Raw genomic sequence first — 17,625 nt, forward strand, 5'->3', positions numbered from 1 at the left:
AGTCAGGGTTACTGCCTAGCTTTATTGGGTTCCTCGACCCTCTCCTATAGCCTGGAAAATTCCTCCAGGAGTAGCCTGGGCTAACTGTAGAGCTTCCTGTGTTGTTTGCCTCTTTCAAGGATCACTGTTGCCCGCTGCCTGCAAAGCTGTGTTTCGTATTCTGCCCAGTTCTTTAGATGTGGTGGATGTGGGAGTTCTTTAGATGTGGTAGACCATATAGCCCTAAGCGGAAGTTGGTATTACTCATTTTTAGTATGCTAAGCAGACCCATTGTGATTTCTTGTGAGTCGACTACAAAAAGGCAGAGTGAATAACTTTTATTTTCTTTTCACATGGATTTATTGATTGATAACTTTTAAACTAATGTGTGTATTGATAAAATGAATAAGGAACAATCAACCCAAAAGAAGACACAAAAGGAGAGAACAAACGTATCAATGAGTTTTATTCGACGATAATGGACAGAATATCCCAGTTAACAAAGATTTTATTTTTTGAATAAAAAAGCGAACGCAACACAGCTATATGCTGTTTATATGAGACACAAGTACATCATAAGGACACACGGAAAGGCTAAAAATAAAATAATGGATAAAAGGCATATTATGTAAACGCTGATTAAAAATAAGACTGGCATCACTCTGTTGATATCAGATAAAATAGATGTCAAGGCAACGACAAGAGAGAAACCGATGAATCCGCTACTGTGGTGGGACATTTCAACACCCCGCTGGCAGGGGGCAGAGAATCACGAAGGACACGGTTAAGGCCGTCCATCCATAGTCCTGAATCCAGTCTCTAGTGGACTCTAGGCCACTTCACTCAACAGTGGCAGCACACACATTCTCCGTAAGCTCGCGTGGAACGCTCCGAGACGGTTCACGTTCTGGGCCAGAACACTCCCCTTAACAAATTTGAAAGAATAGAAATCGAACACCATCTGCTCTCTGACCACAGTGGAATTAAATTAGAAATCAGTAAAGAAAGAAGCCTGGAAAGTCCCCCCAAATACTTGGAAGATTACATAGCACTCTCGTAAATAACATGAGTCAAAGAAGAAATGGCAAGAGAAATTTTAAAATATTTTGAACTAAATGAAAATGAAACCCAACTTATCAAAATTTGTGGGATGCAGAGAAAGCAATGCTTAGAGGGAGATTTGTAGCATCTAGTGCATATATCAGAAAATAAGAAATATCTATAACCAATAATCTAAGTTCTACCTTAGGAAGCTAGAAAAAGAAGAGCAAATTAAATCCAACATAAGCAGGAGAAAATAAATAATAAAAATTAGAGCAGAGGGGCACCTGGGTGGCTCAGGCGGTCAAGTGCGGCTCTTGATTTCGGCTCAGGTCATGATCTCAGGGTTCATGAGTTCAAGCCCCACATTGGGCTCTGTGCTGACAGTGTGGAACCTGCTTGGGATTCATTCCCTCCCTCTTTCTCTGTCCCTCCCCTCTCTCTCAAAATAAATGAAAATAAACTTAAAAAAATTAGAGTAGGAATGAGTGAAGTTGAAGACATGAAATCGATAGAAAAAAATCAATGAAACCAAAGCTAATTCTTCGAAAAGATCAATAGAATTGATGAGTCGCAAGCCAGGTTAACTAAGAAAAAAAGAATAATATATATAAGCATCAAGCCATTATATTGGACACTTGGAACTAATATATGTCAATTATAGCTCAATTGAAAAAAAATTAAAAGAGAGGATACAAATTACTAATAACAGGTTATCACTGCAGATCCCACGGACATTAAAACCGATAATAAAGGAACACTGCGAACAACTCTATGCCCACATAGAGTCAATTTCCTAGAAATTGACAAATGATTCTAAAATGCATATGGAAATGCAAAGGGTGTAAAATAGCCAAATAACTTTGCAAAAGAACAAAGTCAGAGGACAAACACTACCTGATTGCAAGATGAATCATCAAACTATAATAATCAAGACAGCATGGTGTAAAGACAGATGAATAAATCAGGATACAAAAGTGTCCACAGATATACCCACACATATATGGACAACAGATTTTGAACAAAGGTTCAAAGGTGGCTCATTTGAAAAATAGTCTTTTCAGCAAATGGTGTTGGGACAATTGGATATCCACGTTTAAAAACAAAAACTTGTAGGGCACCTGGCAGGCTCTGTCCGTGTGGAGCATGTAACTCTTAATCTCAGGGTCTTGAGTTTGAGACATTGCGGGTAGAGATTACTTAAAAAACAACAGCAAAACTTTTGACTTTCTAATTCTGCAATCGAATGGGTATAACGGGGCATCTCGTTATGTTAATTTGGACTTTTCAGGTTACTGAGAAGTTTAAGCATCTTCCCTGCTTCTCAAGTATTTGGGTTTCTCTTCTAGGCACTATCTCTTCCTTCCTGGGTGCCCTTTGGTCACTCCCTCCACTGTGGGGCATGCACCTCCCAGATCCTCACACACAGTCCTGGAGGGACTGGTAGGAGGGTCCACATCGTGGATTGTCTGTAGGGTGGGCAACTAGAAGCAATGTGAGAGTTTAATCCTAGAGGAATGGAAAGCCTAAATGTGGCGCATTCAAGATTGGGCATAATCTCACCTCTGACCATCCAAGACACAAACGTACATGTAACACTGAAGGTTTGTTAATGAGACACACATCAGTACACACTCCCAACACATTAGAGTTGGGGCGGGGGGGAGGTACCTGGAGAGAGAAGTGAGCCGTGGGATTGGATCTGAGGGGTCTGGACTGCAGATCTGTCCACCAGCCAGGTGCAGAAGGAAAGGGGAGGCAGTGGGTGTGTCCCATCTCCCTCCCCACAGCCGTCTTAATGAGGTGGAAAGACGGAGCCTATGGGAGTGGAGAGCAGAAGGAACAGGTCGGAAGGGGAGATTTGGGCACAGGCATATTCCCGAGACAAGGAGGTCCTGGCTGTGACAGGGGAGGGGTAGATGTGGGGGGGGGGGGAGGGGAGGGGAGGGAGGCACTGGGAGGCTGGTACCTTCCTGAGCCACTGAGGTGGTCCGGGTGTGGTGGCCCTTTCTCCTGCTCACTACCTGCTGTCTCTTCCACCCTCGGCTGCAGTATCCCCTCCTCAGAGACATGGCCCCAGCCATGCCATGCCATGCCATGCCATGCCATGCCATGGTGAGCACGTCCTCACTCCTCCCGGTTTGTCAGCATACTCCAGAGCACCTCCTGGTCCACCAGAGGCCCGTTCTCTGAGCAGGACTCTGAGCGATGTCTCCAGCTGGCCTGGGGGAAGGACGGGGTCGGCCAAGGTGGAGAGGGCCCCCTCCAGGCAGAGGGGCACTCACTCAATTTTGTGCTTTCCTTGATTATATGCCCAGAGCCGGCTGGAGCCAAGGCAGGGCTGACTTCCTCTTAAAAAGGGCTTGGCTGCTGATTCTCCCCTACTTTGTATATCTGGAAAGGGCAGGCCCAAGTCTGGCAGGCGTGGGTGTCCGGGACGGGCCCCGGGAAAGCTGCCTGCAGCTGACCTTGAGGACATGGAGCCACCCAGTCCTTTCCTGGGACAGCTGCCTGGCCAATGGCAAACAGCGGCACTGGGGACCAGAAGGTTTGGCCAGGCTTCCGTCCTCCCATCACTCCTGCCCACCGCCCCCCCCCCCCCCACCCCCGCCCGGCTCTTTCTCTCCACACCACCTCTGGATCGAGGAACCCACAAAGGCGAAGTTTGGGTCTGGGCTCGCTACTGTATCCTCAGCACCTGGAACAGCACCAGGCACAAAGCAAGTGCTCCGTGCACTTTGCCGCATGAATGAATGCAAGCAGGAATGCATGCATGCTCAAGGGAAGCACGCGTGAGCCTGCCTCCGGGCCACCCGGGACAGCCTGGCCGGCGCGGAGCCGGGCCCCATCTGCTTCGCGGCCCGACGGGGAGCGAGCAGGCACGCGCAGCCGGGCAGGCGCCCCGGGGCGTCGGCCAACCCCGCAAGTGAGCACACGCAGCACCCGCTTGGACTTCCGCCGGCCGCCGCCGGCCTCTGCTCCCAGGCGCCCCGCCCACCCGCCGCACGGGCACGACACCCCTCTCCTGACGTCATCTCCCACGGCCTTCCAGAGAGCCGGCCGCGGACGCCGCCATGCTATGTTACGGCGGCTGGCGGGCCTTCCTCGGCGTCGCTGCACAGCGTCTCGCCGAGGCCCCGCCCCCCCGGAAACGTCCCCGCGGCTCGTCCGGGCGGGCGCCGCCATGTTGGGGGTCCTCGCCGCGGGCGCGTAGGTGTCTTCATAAGATGCCGGCTCGGCGGCACCCGGCTTTCTCCCCCCAAGATGGCGTCCATGCGGGAGAGCGACACGGGCCTGTGGCTGCACAACAAACTGGGGGCCACGGACGAGCTGTGGGCGCCGCCCAGCATCGCGTCCCTGCTCACCGCAGCGGTCATCGACAACATCCGCCTCTGCTTCCATGGCCTCTCGTCGGCCGTGAAGCTCAAGCTGCTGCTTGGGACGCTGCACCTTCCGCGACGCACCGTGGACGAGGTGAGGCGGGCGGCGGTGGGGGGGGGGCCCGGGCCGCCCCTTCCAGTGACCAGAGACCCCGGGCCCTGCTCCCTCCCCTCCCACCGTCCCTAACGTACCCCCTCGCACCCCTGGCCCTGACCCTCACGGCCCACCGCCCCCTCACCCCCGTCCCCGCGGACCCTCATTCCCGCCCGGGACCCTCCCCCTCACACCCCCTCCCCACGGACCCTCATTCTCGCCCGGGACCCCCTTCCCACACCTCCCTCCCCGCGGACCCGCGTTTCCACCCCGGACCCTCCTCTTCACACCCCTTCCTGCGGACCCTCATTCCCGTCCCGGACCCCCTCCCCACACCTCCCTCCCCCTCCGACTCTCATTCCTGCCCCGGTCCCTGGTCCCCGACCCTCATCCGCCCTCCCCGCGAACCCTCATTCTCGCCCCGGACCCTCCCCCTCACACCCCCTCCCCGCAGACCCTCATTCCCGCTCCGGATCCTCCCCTTCACACCCCCTCCCCGCAGACCCTCATTCCCGCTCCGGGCCCCCTCCCCACACCCCCTCCCCGCAGACCGTCATTCCCGCTCCGGACCCTCCCCCTCACACCCCTCTCCCGGAGGATCCTCTTTCCCTCCCGGGACCCCCTGGTCCCCGACCCTCACACCCCCTCCCCGCGGATCCTCCCTCCTTCCTCCCAAGCCCCGCCCCCCTCTCCGGCCCGTCCCCCCACCCCCCCCCCCCCACAGGCCCCACCCTGCTCGCGCTAGGGTCCCGGGGTCGGGAGCGGCCGGTGCGCCCTGGCCGGGAGGGGAGGTTGGGGCGGGGGCCGCGGGGCCGGGGCACCTGTTGGCGGCAGGGCTGCGGCGGGCTCCCGCGCTGCGAGCGGCCTGGGGGGCGGCGAGCTGCCCGGAGGACGCGGGTTCCCGGAGCCGGGCGTCTGGGACGAGACGGAGGACCTGCGGCCCTGGTGGCCCCGCAGTCTCGGTCCCTGGCGGAACAGCCGCTCGTTTAGGGCCCTGAATCCTTGGAGTCTTGCCACCCTCCCATTTTCCGTCTTCCGGGTCAGTGGGCAGGGGTGTGTTTCTGTGCTTTCCTGGACGGTCCTCGGCGTCGCTTTTCGTGCACGCGGCACTAGTGTTCCCGAATGCCGAAGCCCCGCCTGGTGCCGGCGGCCCGCAGCGACGCTGCGGTGGTTGGTGGCTTGTGCGGGAGCTGTGCCGAAGCGCCCGCGGGGGGCCGGTCCGCGCCGCCCGGCCTCCCGCCCGCGGCCCGCGTGCCTTTACCGCGGCGGGTGCCTTGCCGGGAGTGGGCGGGCCTCGGCTGGAACGGGCCGGGGGCTGCCGCTTCCCGCGTGGCGCGTCCGCTCTGCCGCCGGCCCTGGGCCATTTTCCTTGCGAGTGGCCTTCCCTTCCCGGGGCCGGCAGCTCTCCGTCCACCCCGTCCTGGGGAGACCGTGGCTGGCGGCCAGCTTTGTGCGCTGGCGCCCTGCTGTTGCCCGCGTCGCGATGTTTGCGTTAGGGTGTCCGCAAGCGTGTCTCTGTCCAGGGTACGGTTTCTGGGATTGGAACTCGGGGGCGGGGGAGGGGGGTGGGGGTGGGGGGGCTCGGCACGATGCTGAGTTGTTTTTCCAAGTGGTTGTATCCAATTGGACTCCTCACCGGCGCCTGCCGGCCTGGAGGGTGTGGGAAGGTGTTTGGTGGGGCTTTCTTGTTTGTTTTTTCCCAAAGTACCTACTCCATTTTTTAAATTGAGGTATAGTTGACCTACAGTGACATTAGTTATATTCGGGTGTGCAGCATAACGATGCAGTGTTTGTATGTATTGTGTGATCACGTCAATACATCGATCATATATGCAGATCGTTTTTCGTGATGAGAACGTTAAAAAAGTGTTTAATGTTTACTTTTGAGAGAGAGAGAGAGAGAGAGACAGTGTACGAGTGTGTGTGTGTTGGGGAGAGAGACAGAGAGAGAGAGAGAGAGAGAGAGAGAAATGGAGACACAGAGTCCGAAGCAGGCTCCGGGCTCGCAAACGGATCATGACCTGAGCCGAAGTCGGAAGCTCAACCCATTGAGCCACCCGGGCTCCCCTAATGTTTATTTATTTTTGAGAGGGGGTGGGGGAGGGCAGAGAGCAAGGGAGACACAGAATCCCAAGCAGGCTCCAGGCTCTGAGCTGTCGGAGCAGAGCCCCTTCAGGGGCTCGAACTCAGGAGCCATGAGACCATGACCTGAGCCGAAGTCCATCGCTTAATTGACTGAGCCCCCCAGGCGCCCTGTGATGAGAACTTTTAAAGACTTACTCCCTTGACAGCTTTCAAATATGCAGTACAGTATTAAGTGTAGGCACTTCATTCAGTGGTTTTAACTTGTATTTGCCTTAATACTATTATGGTTGAGCTACTACTACTAATGTGGTTCGTGTGTTTATTCACTGATTTTATTTTTTGTGAATATTCAAATCTTCTGTGTTTTCCTGTCTTTTTTAAATTGCTATGTAGGTTGAAAATATACATACATACATACGTACGTTGGGTAGCAGTCCTTTTTTCAGTTGTATGTGTTACAGATGTTTTCCAGTTTCAGCTTGACTTAGCCCCTTTCCTGGAATCTTCGGACGTTCGGAAGCTCTTAGCTCTAAGTGTGTGCTTGTACCAGTACCAGTCCCGCCTCCCTCAGTGATTGGGAGGGATTTTGTCTCCCCGGGCATGTGCCTCCCTGTGGGGGGCGGGGGTGGTGGGGCTCCTGCTGTCCGGTTTGAGCTGCACAGTCTGCCTTTCACTTGCCAGTCTTCAGTCTACCTGGAATTGATTGTGCTGTGAGGCTGGGAGTGCAATTTTGCTTTCCATATGGATGTCCAGTGAGTCCAGCACCACTTCCGGAAACAGCTGTCTCTCCCCGTTGATTTGCAGTGTCACTGCTTCGGGTCGCTTCTGGGCTCTGCTCTGTTTCTTCAGGCCATTTGAATGTGTCATTGTGCTAATAGCCCACTGAGTCCTCTTACCGCCGCTTGACACAGAAGCCTTGACAAGCAGCCCCTCCCGCTTTGTTCTTCAGGGGCATCTCGGGCTATTCTTGGTCGGTTCTACTTCCACGTGTGTTTGATCTTCCCTTCTGAGGTTACACATACCTCACGTTGGGATTTTGACCGACATGGAAGACCGAGTTGAACTCACGATGCATTCTGGGGTGAAACCGTCTTAATAATACTCAATCTGATAGATTGCGAATATGGACATATCTCTCTATTTAGATCTGCTTTAATATTTGTTATGAACTGCTAACGATGTTCTCCACAGAGGCCTGCCATCCTGTTAGATGTATTACTCGATATTTCACATTTTTCATGCTGTTGTAGGTGGTATCTGTTAAAATTTTATTTTTAAAAAAAAATTTTTTTTCAACGTTTATTTATTTTTGGGACAGAGAGAGACAGAGCATGAACGGGGGAGGGGCAGAGAGAGAGGGAGACACAGAATCGGAAACAGGCTCCAGGCTCCGAGCCATCAGCCCAGAGCCCGACGCGGGGCTCGAACTCACGGACCGCGAGATCGTGACCTGGCTGAAGTCGGACGCTTAACCGACTGCGCCACCCAGGCGCCCCTTAAAATTTTATTTTTTAGATGAGTTTGTGAATAGTATCTGTGCCAGGGGCTTACTAATTGCAATAATCTTTTCTGTAAACTATTTTTCTGTGTCTTTCCTATGCTCTTTCCAGTTATGTTTTTTCTTGCCTTACTGGGCTCACCAGGACTCTGTCTTGTTTCTCATCACACAGGAAGAACTTGGACTGTTTTGCCAGTAAATACTATGTTTCCTATTATTTTGGATGGCTAGCTTTTGTCTGGTTAAGGAAATTCTTCTCTATTTCTAGATTTTGTTTTAAGTTATAATCATGAATGAGTTTTAAGAGTTCTATTTAGATATAATTTACAAAGCATACAATTCACTCATTTGAAATGTACAATTCAGCAGCTTTTAGTATCTTCACATTTGTGTAACCATCGTTCTAGACAATTTTAGAACATTTTCATCAGCCCCCAAATAAAGCCTGTACCCATTAGCAGTCTCCCCCTCCAGCCCTACCCCCCTTCCCTAGCCTGAGGCACCCACTTACCTGCTTTCTGTGTCTAATGATTTGTCTATTCTGGACATTTCATATGAATGGAATCATACAATGTGTGGTCTTTTGGGACGGGCTACTTTCAAGGCTCATCCATGTTGTAGCACGTGTAAGTATTTCATTTCTTTTTTGCAACTGAATGATATCCATTGTATTAATAGAACACATTTTATTCATCAGTTGATGGCCATTTAGGTTGTTTATACTGTTTTACTATTATGAATAATACTGTGAAAGTTCATGACAAGTTTTTATGGGCATATGTTTTCAATGTGGACATTGGATGTCCATTCTCAGGTATATGCCTTGGAGAAGAATTGTTTGGTTCATAACTATTTTGAGGAACTGCCAAACTATTTTCCATAGTAGCTTCAGCATTTTTACATTTTACACGAGTGATTTTTGAGTGTTCCAATTTCTTACATCCTTCCCAACTGTGTTGTTATCAGTCTTTCTGGCATAGCCATCCTAATAGTGTGAACATGAATGGATTTTGAAATTTGTCAGATGGTTAAAATATCCCTTGGCATGTAACTCACCACATTTATAGAATAGTTTCAATTGTAAACCAGCTTTGCATCCCTGAGGTATAAACCTAATTTAGTCATTTTATATTGTTGGATTATGTTGCCCAGATATTTTGTGTAAGAATTTTGTATTTATGTTCCTGGGTGAAATTAACCTTTAATTTTACTTTTTGAAATTGTCCTTGTCATATTTTGGTACTGAAGTTATGCTATCCTTATAAAAGGAATTGTGGTGTATCCTCTGTTTTCCTTTTCTTTGGAGTTTAATAATCGGATTATTTCTTCCTAAATGTTTGGTAGGACTTAGTAATAAAGCTATGTGGGGGAGCCTGGATTTCCTTTGTGGAGAGATTTTTGAGTATTGATTTTTTTTTCTTATTTATTATCTTTATTTTATTTTTAAAGTTTATTTATTTATTTTGAGAGAGAGTGCTGTGTGCATGTGTGTGAGTGAGAGAAGGGCAGAGAGAGGGAAAGAGAGAATCCCAAGCAGGCTCCATGATGTCAGCACAGAGTGGGATGCAGGGCTAGATCTCATGACCCTCGGATCATGGCCTGAGCTGAAATCAAGAGTTGGATGCTCAACTGACTGAGTCACCTAGGCACCCTGTTTTATATTCTTCTTAAGTAAAAGTTTGATGTTATTTTTTTTTTTAAAGGATTGACCATTTCTACTAAAACTTCAAATGTATTGGCATAAAGTAGTTAATATCCTCTTATTTTTTTAATATCAGAAGCATGTGTAGTGATGGTCCCTTTTTCATTTTTTGTTTTTTTTTTTATCTATTTCACCAGATATTTGTTAATTTTATAGAACTTCAAAGGACCAACTGTTGGCTTTGTTGATATTCTCTGTTATGTTATGTATTTGTTATCTGTTTAACTACTTTTTTTTTCATTTTCATTATCTTCTTCCTTGTATTTCCTTTTTTCTTTTGGTCTTTTACTAATCTCTTAAGATGGAAGCTGACCTCATTTTCAATGCTTTTTCCCTAAGATACATGTATAAAGCCGCAAGGTTTTTTGTAATCACAGCTTTAGCTGTATTCTGCAAGTTTTGTTAAATAGCATTTTCGTTAAGTTGCAATACTTCCTCATTTCTGTGATTTCTTCACTGGCACTGTAGTTTAGAATTGTTTCTTAGTTTCTGTACATTGGAGAGGGAGAGATTTTAGTTATGTTTTGTTAGTGATTTCTAGCTGTATTGAGTGCTCATCAGGATACAGTCTACATTATTTCAGTTGTTTGAAATTTAAGATTGCTTAATGGCAAAATATGTAGTCAGTTTTTGTAGACATTGTGATTGAACTTGAGAAGCAGATTTATTCACTAGTTTTGAGATCCATTGCCCTGTATATGTTCATTAGGTCAGTTTGTTTATTGTATTGTATAGGTCTACTGTAGTCTTACTGATTTTTAAAAGAATTACTTCATTTATTAGTGAGAGGGGTATGTTGATCTCTGTTATGATTATAGATTTGTCCATTTCTCCTTACCGTTTTATCAGCTTTTGCTTTATATATTTTGAGGCTATGTTATTAGGTGCATGCAAGTTTAGAATTGTTTTAGTTGCCTGTTAAGCTGAACCATGGATCTTTATATAGAGCTTTCTGTATGTGGTAATGTTTTTTGTGCTTAAAGTCTTTTTTGGTCCAACTTTAATATAGATATATCAGCTTTCTTTCACTGATATATATCAATATATGTAGTTCTGGGACTTCATAATACCAAAACAGTTTTTATTTATTTATTTGAGAGAGAGAGTATGCATGTGCACGCATCTGATTGGGAGAGGGGATGGGGAGAGAATCTCAAGCAGGCTCTACCCAACACGGAGCTCTATCTCATTAACTGTGAGATCATGACCTCAGTGGAAAATAAGAAGTCCAGAGTCAGAGCTTTAACCAACTGAGCCACTCAGACCCAGGCACCCCCTCACACCAGTGTGTGTGTGTGTGTGTGTGTGTGTGTGTGTGTTTAAGGTAAGCTCTACGCCCAGTATGGGGCTTGAACTCAATGACCCCAAGATCAAGAGTCTCATGCTATACCAACTGAGCCAGCCAGGTGCCCCTATATTACAAGAAATTATAATAAAGGAATTATTGGCTAGGTTGCAAAAGGATTAGGCCATTCTGGGTAGTTTACTTTTCTGAAAAGCGTTTTTATTTTCTTGGTATTTAAACTTTTTTATTTTTCCCATTTTTTTAAATGTTTATTTATTTTTGAGAGAGAGGGGGTGTTTGTGAGCAGGGGAGGGGCAGAGGGAGAGAGAGACAGTGTCCGAAGTGGCCTCTGTGTTGACGGCAGAGCGCCTGATGTGGGGCTCGAACGCATGAATCATGAGATCATGACCTGAGCCAGAGTTGGGTGCTTAACTGACTGAGCCACCCAGGCGCCCCTCTTTTTTTTTTTTTTTTTGTTGTTAGTATTTTAAGTAATCTGTACACCCAGCATGGGGTTTAAACTCACAACTCTAAGATCGAGAGTCTCATGCACTACCAACTGAGCCAGCCAGGTGCCCCAAGCAAATTTGCTGAAACATCTTAATTCACTTAGCTATCTTAATTATCTTTAAGTTATTTAAGTATCTAATACATTTGAAATGTCATTCTAAAGATTAAGTTTTTCTATATAAGACTGTAGATACAGGGGGACTAGATGATTGGGCTGGACGTGTCCACAGTGTGTTAGAGTTCTCCAGAGAAACAGAACCAACAGGGTGTGTGTGTGTGTGTGTGTGTGTGTGTGTGTGTGCGCGCGCGCACGCGCACGCGCACGTGAGTGCACGCCCTATAAATACTCACATATGCCATATACGGGGGTGGTGGTGGAAGGAATTGGCTCACGTGATTAAGGAATCAGAGAAGTCCCAAGATCTGCAGGGATGCTAGAAGAGCCGGTAGTTCAGGCCAAATCCAAAGACTGGAAAAGACCAGTGTCCCACTTTGGCCAAGCAGGAGTTCTGTCTTCAGTTGGTTGAATGAGGCCCACCCATACCAGGGAGGGCAATCTGCTTTATCTAGTGTGCCAATTCAAATGTTAATCTCATCCAGACACACCTAGAATTGACGTTTGGCCCGATGTCTCCATGTCTCGGCACCCCCGGCCCAATCACGTTGACACGTAAGTTTAACCATCACAACAGCATCTGCTACAACCTGTGTTTCATTGTGAAATCCTGAAACCAGTTTACTAGTTTTATGACGTATCTAGTCTTCTTAAAAGCTAAGTAAACAACAGTCTGTGGCTAATACCGGGGGGAGGAAAAGAAATTTGAATGATCCAGTGTTTTAGTTTATTTAGTAAGGGGTACAGAAGTAGGTTAGGGCTCCTGCTCTTTCAGAAACTTTTATTCTGGCTAGGGGAGTCAGAATGATGCCTTGAAAATGGAGGCGAACGATTTCAGGGTATTATGTACATGAGGTGTCTTGCTGACTACAGAGTGTCATAAAATGTGAATTGTGACTTTGGGATGTTTGAGCTGTATTTGAAAAGGCATTCTAGGAAATAAATGCTACTGGAAAACACCAGTGACCACTGTGGTCTAAGACACTGACATTGGCGCCAGTGGAAGTCTTAGAACAGCGGGACCGGGAGATTCTGTGTATTCTGTAGAGTTAGCCAGGTCCGGGGTGACCATGGGAAGTCTTGGGGATTCCAGTGACCAGTGACCGGGAGGGCGAGAGATGTCTCAGCTGGAGGGTCAAAATGACAAGGCCAGCTCCACAGGGAACGATACCCAGTTTCCCCCAAGGACACACACTGCTGCTGTGAAGTGCTGAGCCCTTCCCTCGCGTGGCTGTCTTACTGAGATACCGTTGACTGAAATTACAGACTCAGAAACTTGGCTGTCTGAACTCAGGAAGAAGGAAATGTCCCACTTGTACCTGGAGGATCTCAGATGCTTAGACACACAGAAGCAGCCTCAGTTTCCAACCCAGGGGCGGAGGGTCAGATGAGGAGGGTCTGAACGTGACTTCTACCTCTCTTACCTGTGTTGTTTCCAAGGACACTGGACCCAGGTCTGCGTCACGGTTCTGACACAGACCTTTTTTACACACGGACTCACCACTTCGTTGAAATTTCACCTAAACTTTGCTGTCCCCCTGGAACCTAGTACAGGTTTCTGCGATGGTGCCCGTGAGCCTCTGCGATGGTGCCCGTGAGCCTCTGGCCTGCAGCTGTGTCACCACAGTGAGCCAGCAGCCTGGCACCAGGCTGTAGGCTCGGCTGTGATGGTCCCAGACCGTTGGTGCAGGACCGTGGTTCACTCGGTCGTCCTGCGAGTTTCCAGTGGCACGTTTTGGTGGGCTTTTCAAATTACAGGTATCTTTAATCTGTCTGTTCTAGAAAATCTCAGCAGTTATTTCTTCAAACACTGCCTTCACCCCAGTTTCTCTCCCTTTCTCCCTGATTCTGCAGTTAGGTGCATATGGGACTTTCCTCTCTTTCCTGGGTAGCCCCTCCCATATTTTCTAGTGGCTTCCTTTCTTTGTTATGGTCTGGATAGTGCCTGACTTACCACCCCATCCCTTACTTCTGTCTGCTCTTAAACTTTTTATTGGCTTCCTTTTCCTTCCTACAAAGGCTGTTCTGTCGACTTATTCTTTGACCCCTACATCCTGCTCCCACGTTCCCTGTAGGCAACAACCGTTCTGTTCTACCTAAAAGAGTGTCTTGCTTTTAGGTGGGGACTTTTGTTTCCTTTCAGGTGTAAGTGATCTAAACTGCCTGTATTTAAGGTGTGTAATGTGACATGTACACACCTGTAACATCAGGACAGTGAAGGTTCCGGCGGATCGCAGCCCACGTCTCCTCCTGGCCCTCTCCCGTGCAACTGCTTTCTGTCACTACAGATTAAGTTGCACATTATAGAACATTATATACATGGAATCGTACAGAGTGGGTTTTTTAGGTCTCGCTTCTTTCACTCAGCGTATAATTTTAATATTCGCCCATGTGTTACATATGCTAATGGTTCATAACTTTTGTTTTTAAGCTTATTTCTTTAAGTGATGTCGACACCCATCCCGGGGCTGGAACTCACAACTCCGAGCTCAAGAGTCGCACGCTCCACTGACTGAGCCGGCCAGGCTCCCTATAGTTCATAATTTTACTGCTGAGTAGGTTGTCTCGATATGGGCATGCCCCATTTACGCTATGTCCCTGCGTGCACTGCTGTTCTCTGGAGGAAGCATGTAGGAGAGGGATGGCTGGGTCCTTTTTCCTTTTAACGTTCATTTGTTTTTGAGAGAGAGCCTGCACGTGCACATGAGTGAGGGAGGGGCAAGGAGAGAGGGAGACAGAGGACCCGAAGCAGGCTCTGCGATGACAGCAGGGAGCCCGACGTGGGGCTCAAACTCACGAACCGGGAGCTCATGACCTGAGCCCAAGTCGGACACTTAACCGACTGAGCCACCCAGGCACACTGCTCTCCAGGGTGACGGTACCACTCACCTTCCCACCAGCAACATGCGAGGGCTCCACTTGTCTTCTGCATTTGGTAGCGCCTTTCCAATTTTAGGCATTTTTTGAAACAGAGTTTATTTTTAAGTAATCTGTGTGCCCAACATGGGGCTCGAATTCACAACGCTGAGATCAATAGTCGCACACTCCCCTGGCTGAGCCAGCCAGGTGTCCCTACAGTCAGGCGTCCTAATAGGTGTCAGTTTGTACTTCCATAATGATAGTGACATTGAGCATCTTTTCTATCAGTCTTGCGTTGCAAATCTTCCATATTTTTAAAAAAACTTTTGAAGTTTATTTCTGAGAGAGAGAGAGAGAGAGAGAGAGAGAGAGAGAGAGAGACAGCCAGTGGGGGAAGGGCAGAGAGAGAGGGAGAGGGAGAATCCTGAGCAGGCTTGGTGCTTGTCAGCACGGAGCCCAACCTGGGGCTTGAACTCATGAACTGTGAGGTCATGACCTGAGCCGAAATAAAAGAGACTCGGACTCTTAACTGACTGAGGCACCCAGGGGCCCCTTCACATATTTAAAAAAAAATTTTTTTTAATGTTTAATATTTTTGAAAGAGAGACAGCAAGCAGCAGAGGGACAGAGAGCGAGCGAGACACAGAATCCGAAGCAGGCTCCAGGCTCTGAGCTGTCAGCACAGAGCCTGACGCGGGGCTCAAGCTTACAGACCACAAGATCATGACTTGAGCTGAAATCGGTCTCTTAACTGACTGAGCCACCCAGGCACCCCCACTTACTACTTTTAATTGATGTAAAATTATATTGTCTACATACTTCAGCAATTTTTTTAATTCATTTATTTTTTTTTAATGTTCATTTTTGAGAGGGAGAATGCACGGGCACGCAAAGTGGGGGAGGGACCGAGACAAAGGGGGACAGAGAATCCCAAGCAGGCTCAGCACTCAGTGCAGAGCCCAGTGTGGGTCTTTGAAGTCATGAACTGTGAGAACATGACCTGAGCTAAAGTCGATGCTTAGCCAACTGAGCCATCCAGGTGCCCCCCTTCAGTTCATTTTTTTTAAACAAAACATTATTTTTAATTATTTTCAGCCATGTTGCTGTTTATCTAATCCAAGGGTTGATAAATAGACCTGTGACCTGTCTGTATGGTCTGTGAGCTAAGAATGTTTGCACGTTATTGAAAAGTTTATTTAAGCCTGTCTCATATCTTCCTCCCTCCTCCCCTCCCCTCCCCTCCCCTCCCCTCCCCTATCCCATGTGGCCCACAAGCCCTAAAATAGTCACTGTCCAGCCCTTCAGAGAAAAATGGGCTGACTCCTGCTCAACTGTGCCCCCGCAGTTGGTGTCCCTGTGCACGTCCCTCCAGCCCTGGGTGGCAGGCTGCAACCAGCTTGGTTGTAACAAGCAGTGCTGTAGGACAGGGCTTCTTACCCCTGGGTCACTGTGGAGCTATCTTTGAAATCTACGCCCAGGTGGAAGTGTTGGGTCACAGAATGTATCTGCTTAAGTGGTGACATTGTAGTGTCCACACTCCCACCTGCAGTGCCTGAGGGTACTTGATTCCCCCTCACTCTTGTCACACCTGGTTTTGTCCACTTTTCTGGTTTTGTGGATCAGATGGTTGATCAGATGGATCAGATCAGATTGATAGTTTGTGTTCATTTGGGGCATCTGTCCCCTGTGTTCCTTGCCTTGTCAAATTTCCTTTGTATGTTGCCTATTAATAGCATCTGCCTTTGTTTCTGTTGGGGTTGCTGTCTTGTTGATTTGCAGGGACTCTGTATATTTTGGGTAGTAAACACTGCTGGTTTTGAACATTACAGATTGCATCTGCCATTTTGTTACCTGTTAACTTTTTCATTTGTCCTTCGCTGAACAGAAATCTTTCATTTTAATACACAGTAAGTTTTTGGTTTATGCTTTGTGCTTTTGAAGTTTTAAGAAGTCGTTAGAGGGGCGCCTGGGCGGCGCAGTCGGTTAAGCGTCCGACTTCAGCCAGGTCACGATCTCGCAGTCCGGGAGTTCGAGCCCCGCGTCGGGCTCTGGGCTGATGGCTCAGAGCCTGGAGCCTGTTTCCGATTCTGTGTCTCCCTCTCTCTCTGCCGCTCCCCCGTTCATGCTCTGTCTCTCTCTGTCCCAAAAATAAATAAACGTTGAAAAAAAAATTTTTAAAAAGAAGTCGTTAGATGTGCCTCTTTTGTTTCTTTTCACTGTGTAGTTCTTCCATTCACAGATAGGTCTTTAATGCGTCAGGAGTGCACCTTTGTACGTGCTGTTATATTGGAAGCCAGTCTCACTTTTCTCTGTTCTGAGTCCAAGATCTGTGTCCAACCATGCATTTAGATGCATGCATTTTTCTCATGGATTTGTGACGCTGTGTGTATATGAGAGAGAGAGTGTGTGTGTGTGCATGCTTTAGGGCATGTGGCGTTGCCCTCTTGGCAAGAACTGGAAGGTCCTTACTCCAGCATCTGCCTCCCCCCAGAGACCCAATGAAAGCTACCATGAGAACACGGTTGAAGATAGGATTCTTCTTTTTTTTCTTTTAATGTCTATTTATTTTTGAGAGAGAAAGAGAGAGGGCATGAGCAGGGGAGGGGAAGACAGGGAGGGAGACACAGAATCCAAAACAGGCTCCAGGCTCTGAGCTCTCAGCACAGAGCCCGACACTGAACTCGAACTCACGAACTGTGAGATCATGACCTGAGTGGAAGTCGGACACTAAACCGACTAAGCAACCCAGCCGCTCCTGAAGGTGGGATTCTTGCTGAAGATTTGGTTTAATCTAAAAATGGTTTGGGGGTGCCTGGGTGGCATAGTTGGTTAAGCATCTGACTTTGATTCAGGTCATGATCTCATAATTTGTGAATTCGAGCCCTGTGTCAGGCTGTCTGCTGTCAGCTCAGAGCCCTATTCGGCTCCTCTGTCGTGCTCTGTCTGCCCCTCCCCTGCCTGCACTCTCTCGAAAATAAACATTTAAAATATAAATGAATGAATGAATGAATGAATGAGGTTTGGTCTGCCATAATGAAACACAACGCAGCAGACATTCACTTTCTTTTTTTTTTTTT

At 48.2% G+C, this 17,625-nt stretch overlaps 1 protein-coding gene and 1 long non-coding RNA gene across 4 annotated transcripts in view; one reads left to right on the top strand and one right to left on the bottom strand.

Annotated features, from left to right (window-relative positions):
- Positions 1 to 427: 427 nt before the first annotated feature.
- LOC121039408 (uncharacterized) lies at positions 428 to 1,348 on the bottom strand. The gene is made up of 2 exons (XR_005794752.1): positions 1,308 to 1,348; positions 428 to 904 (listed from the first exon to the last, which is right to left on the bottom strand). It is a non-coding gene; the product is annotated as an uncharacterized LOC121039408 (long non-coding RNA).
- Positions 1,349 to 4,189: 2,841 nt separating this feature from the next.
- NELFA (negative elongation factor complex member A) overlaps positions 4,190 to 17,625 on the top strand; it is a 27,538-nt gene continuing 14,102 nt past the window's right edge. The window contains exon 1 of one of the 3 annotated variants that reach the window (XM_040489583.1): positions 4,190 to 4,494. In XM_040489583.1, coding sequence (XP_040345517.1) covers positions 4,285 to 4,494 — 210 coding nt within the window. In that variant the 5' untranslated portion in view covers positions 4,190 to 4,284. Of the gene's footprint in view, positions 4,495 to 5,601; positions 5,662 to 17,625 lie in introns of those variants that run through there. The other 2 variants (XM_040489591.1, XM_040489600.1) reach the window with 2 other exon arrangements.

This window comes from Herpailurus yagouaroundi, unplaced genomic scaffold (assembly GCF_014898765.1).
Source record: "Herpailurus yagouaroundi ecotype Mexico unplaced genomic scaffold, PumYag 28, whole genome shotgun sequence".
Lineage (NCBI taxonomy): Eukaryota > Metazoa > Chordata > Mammalia > Carnivora > Felidae > Herpailurus > Herpailurus yagouaroundi.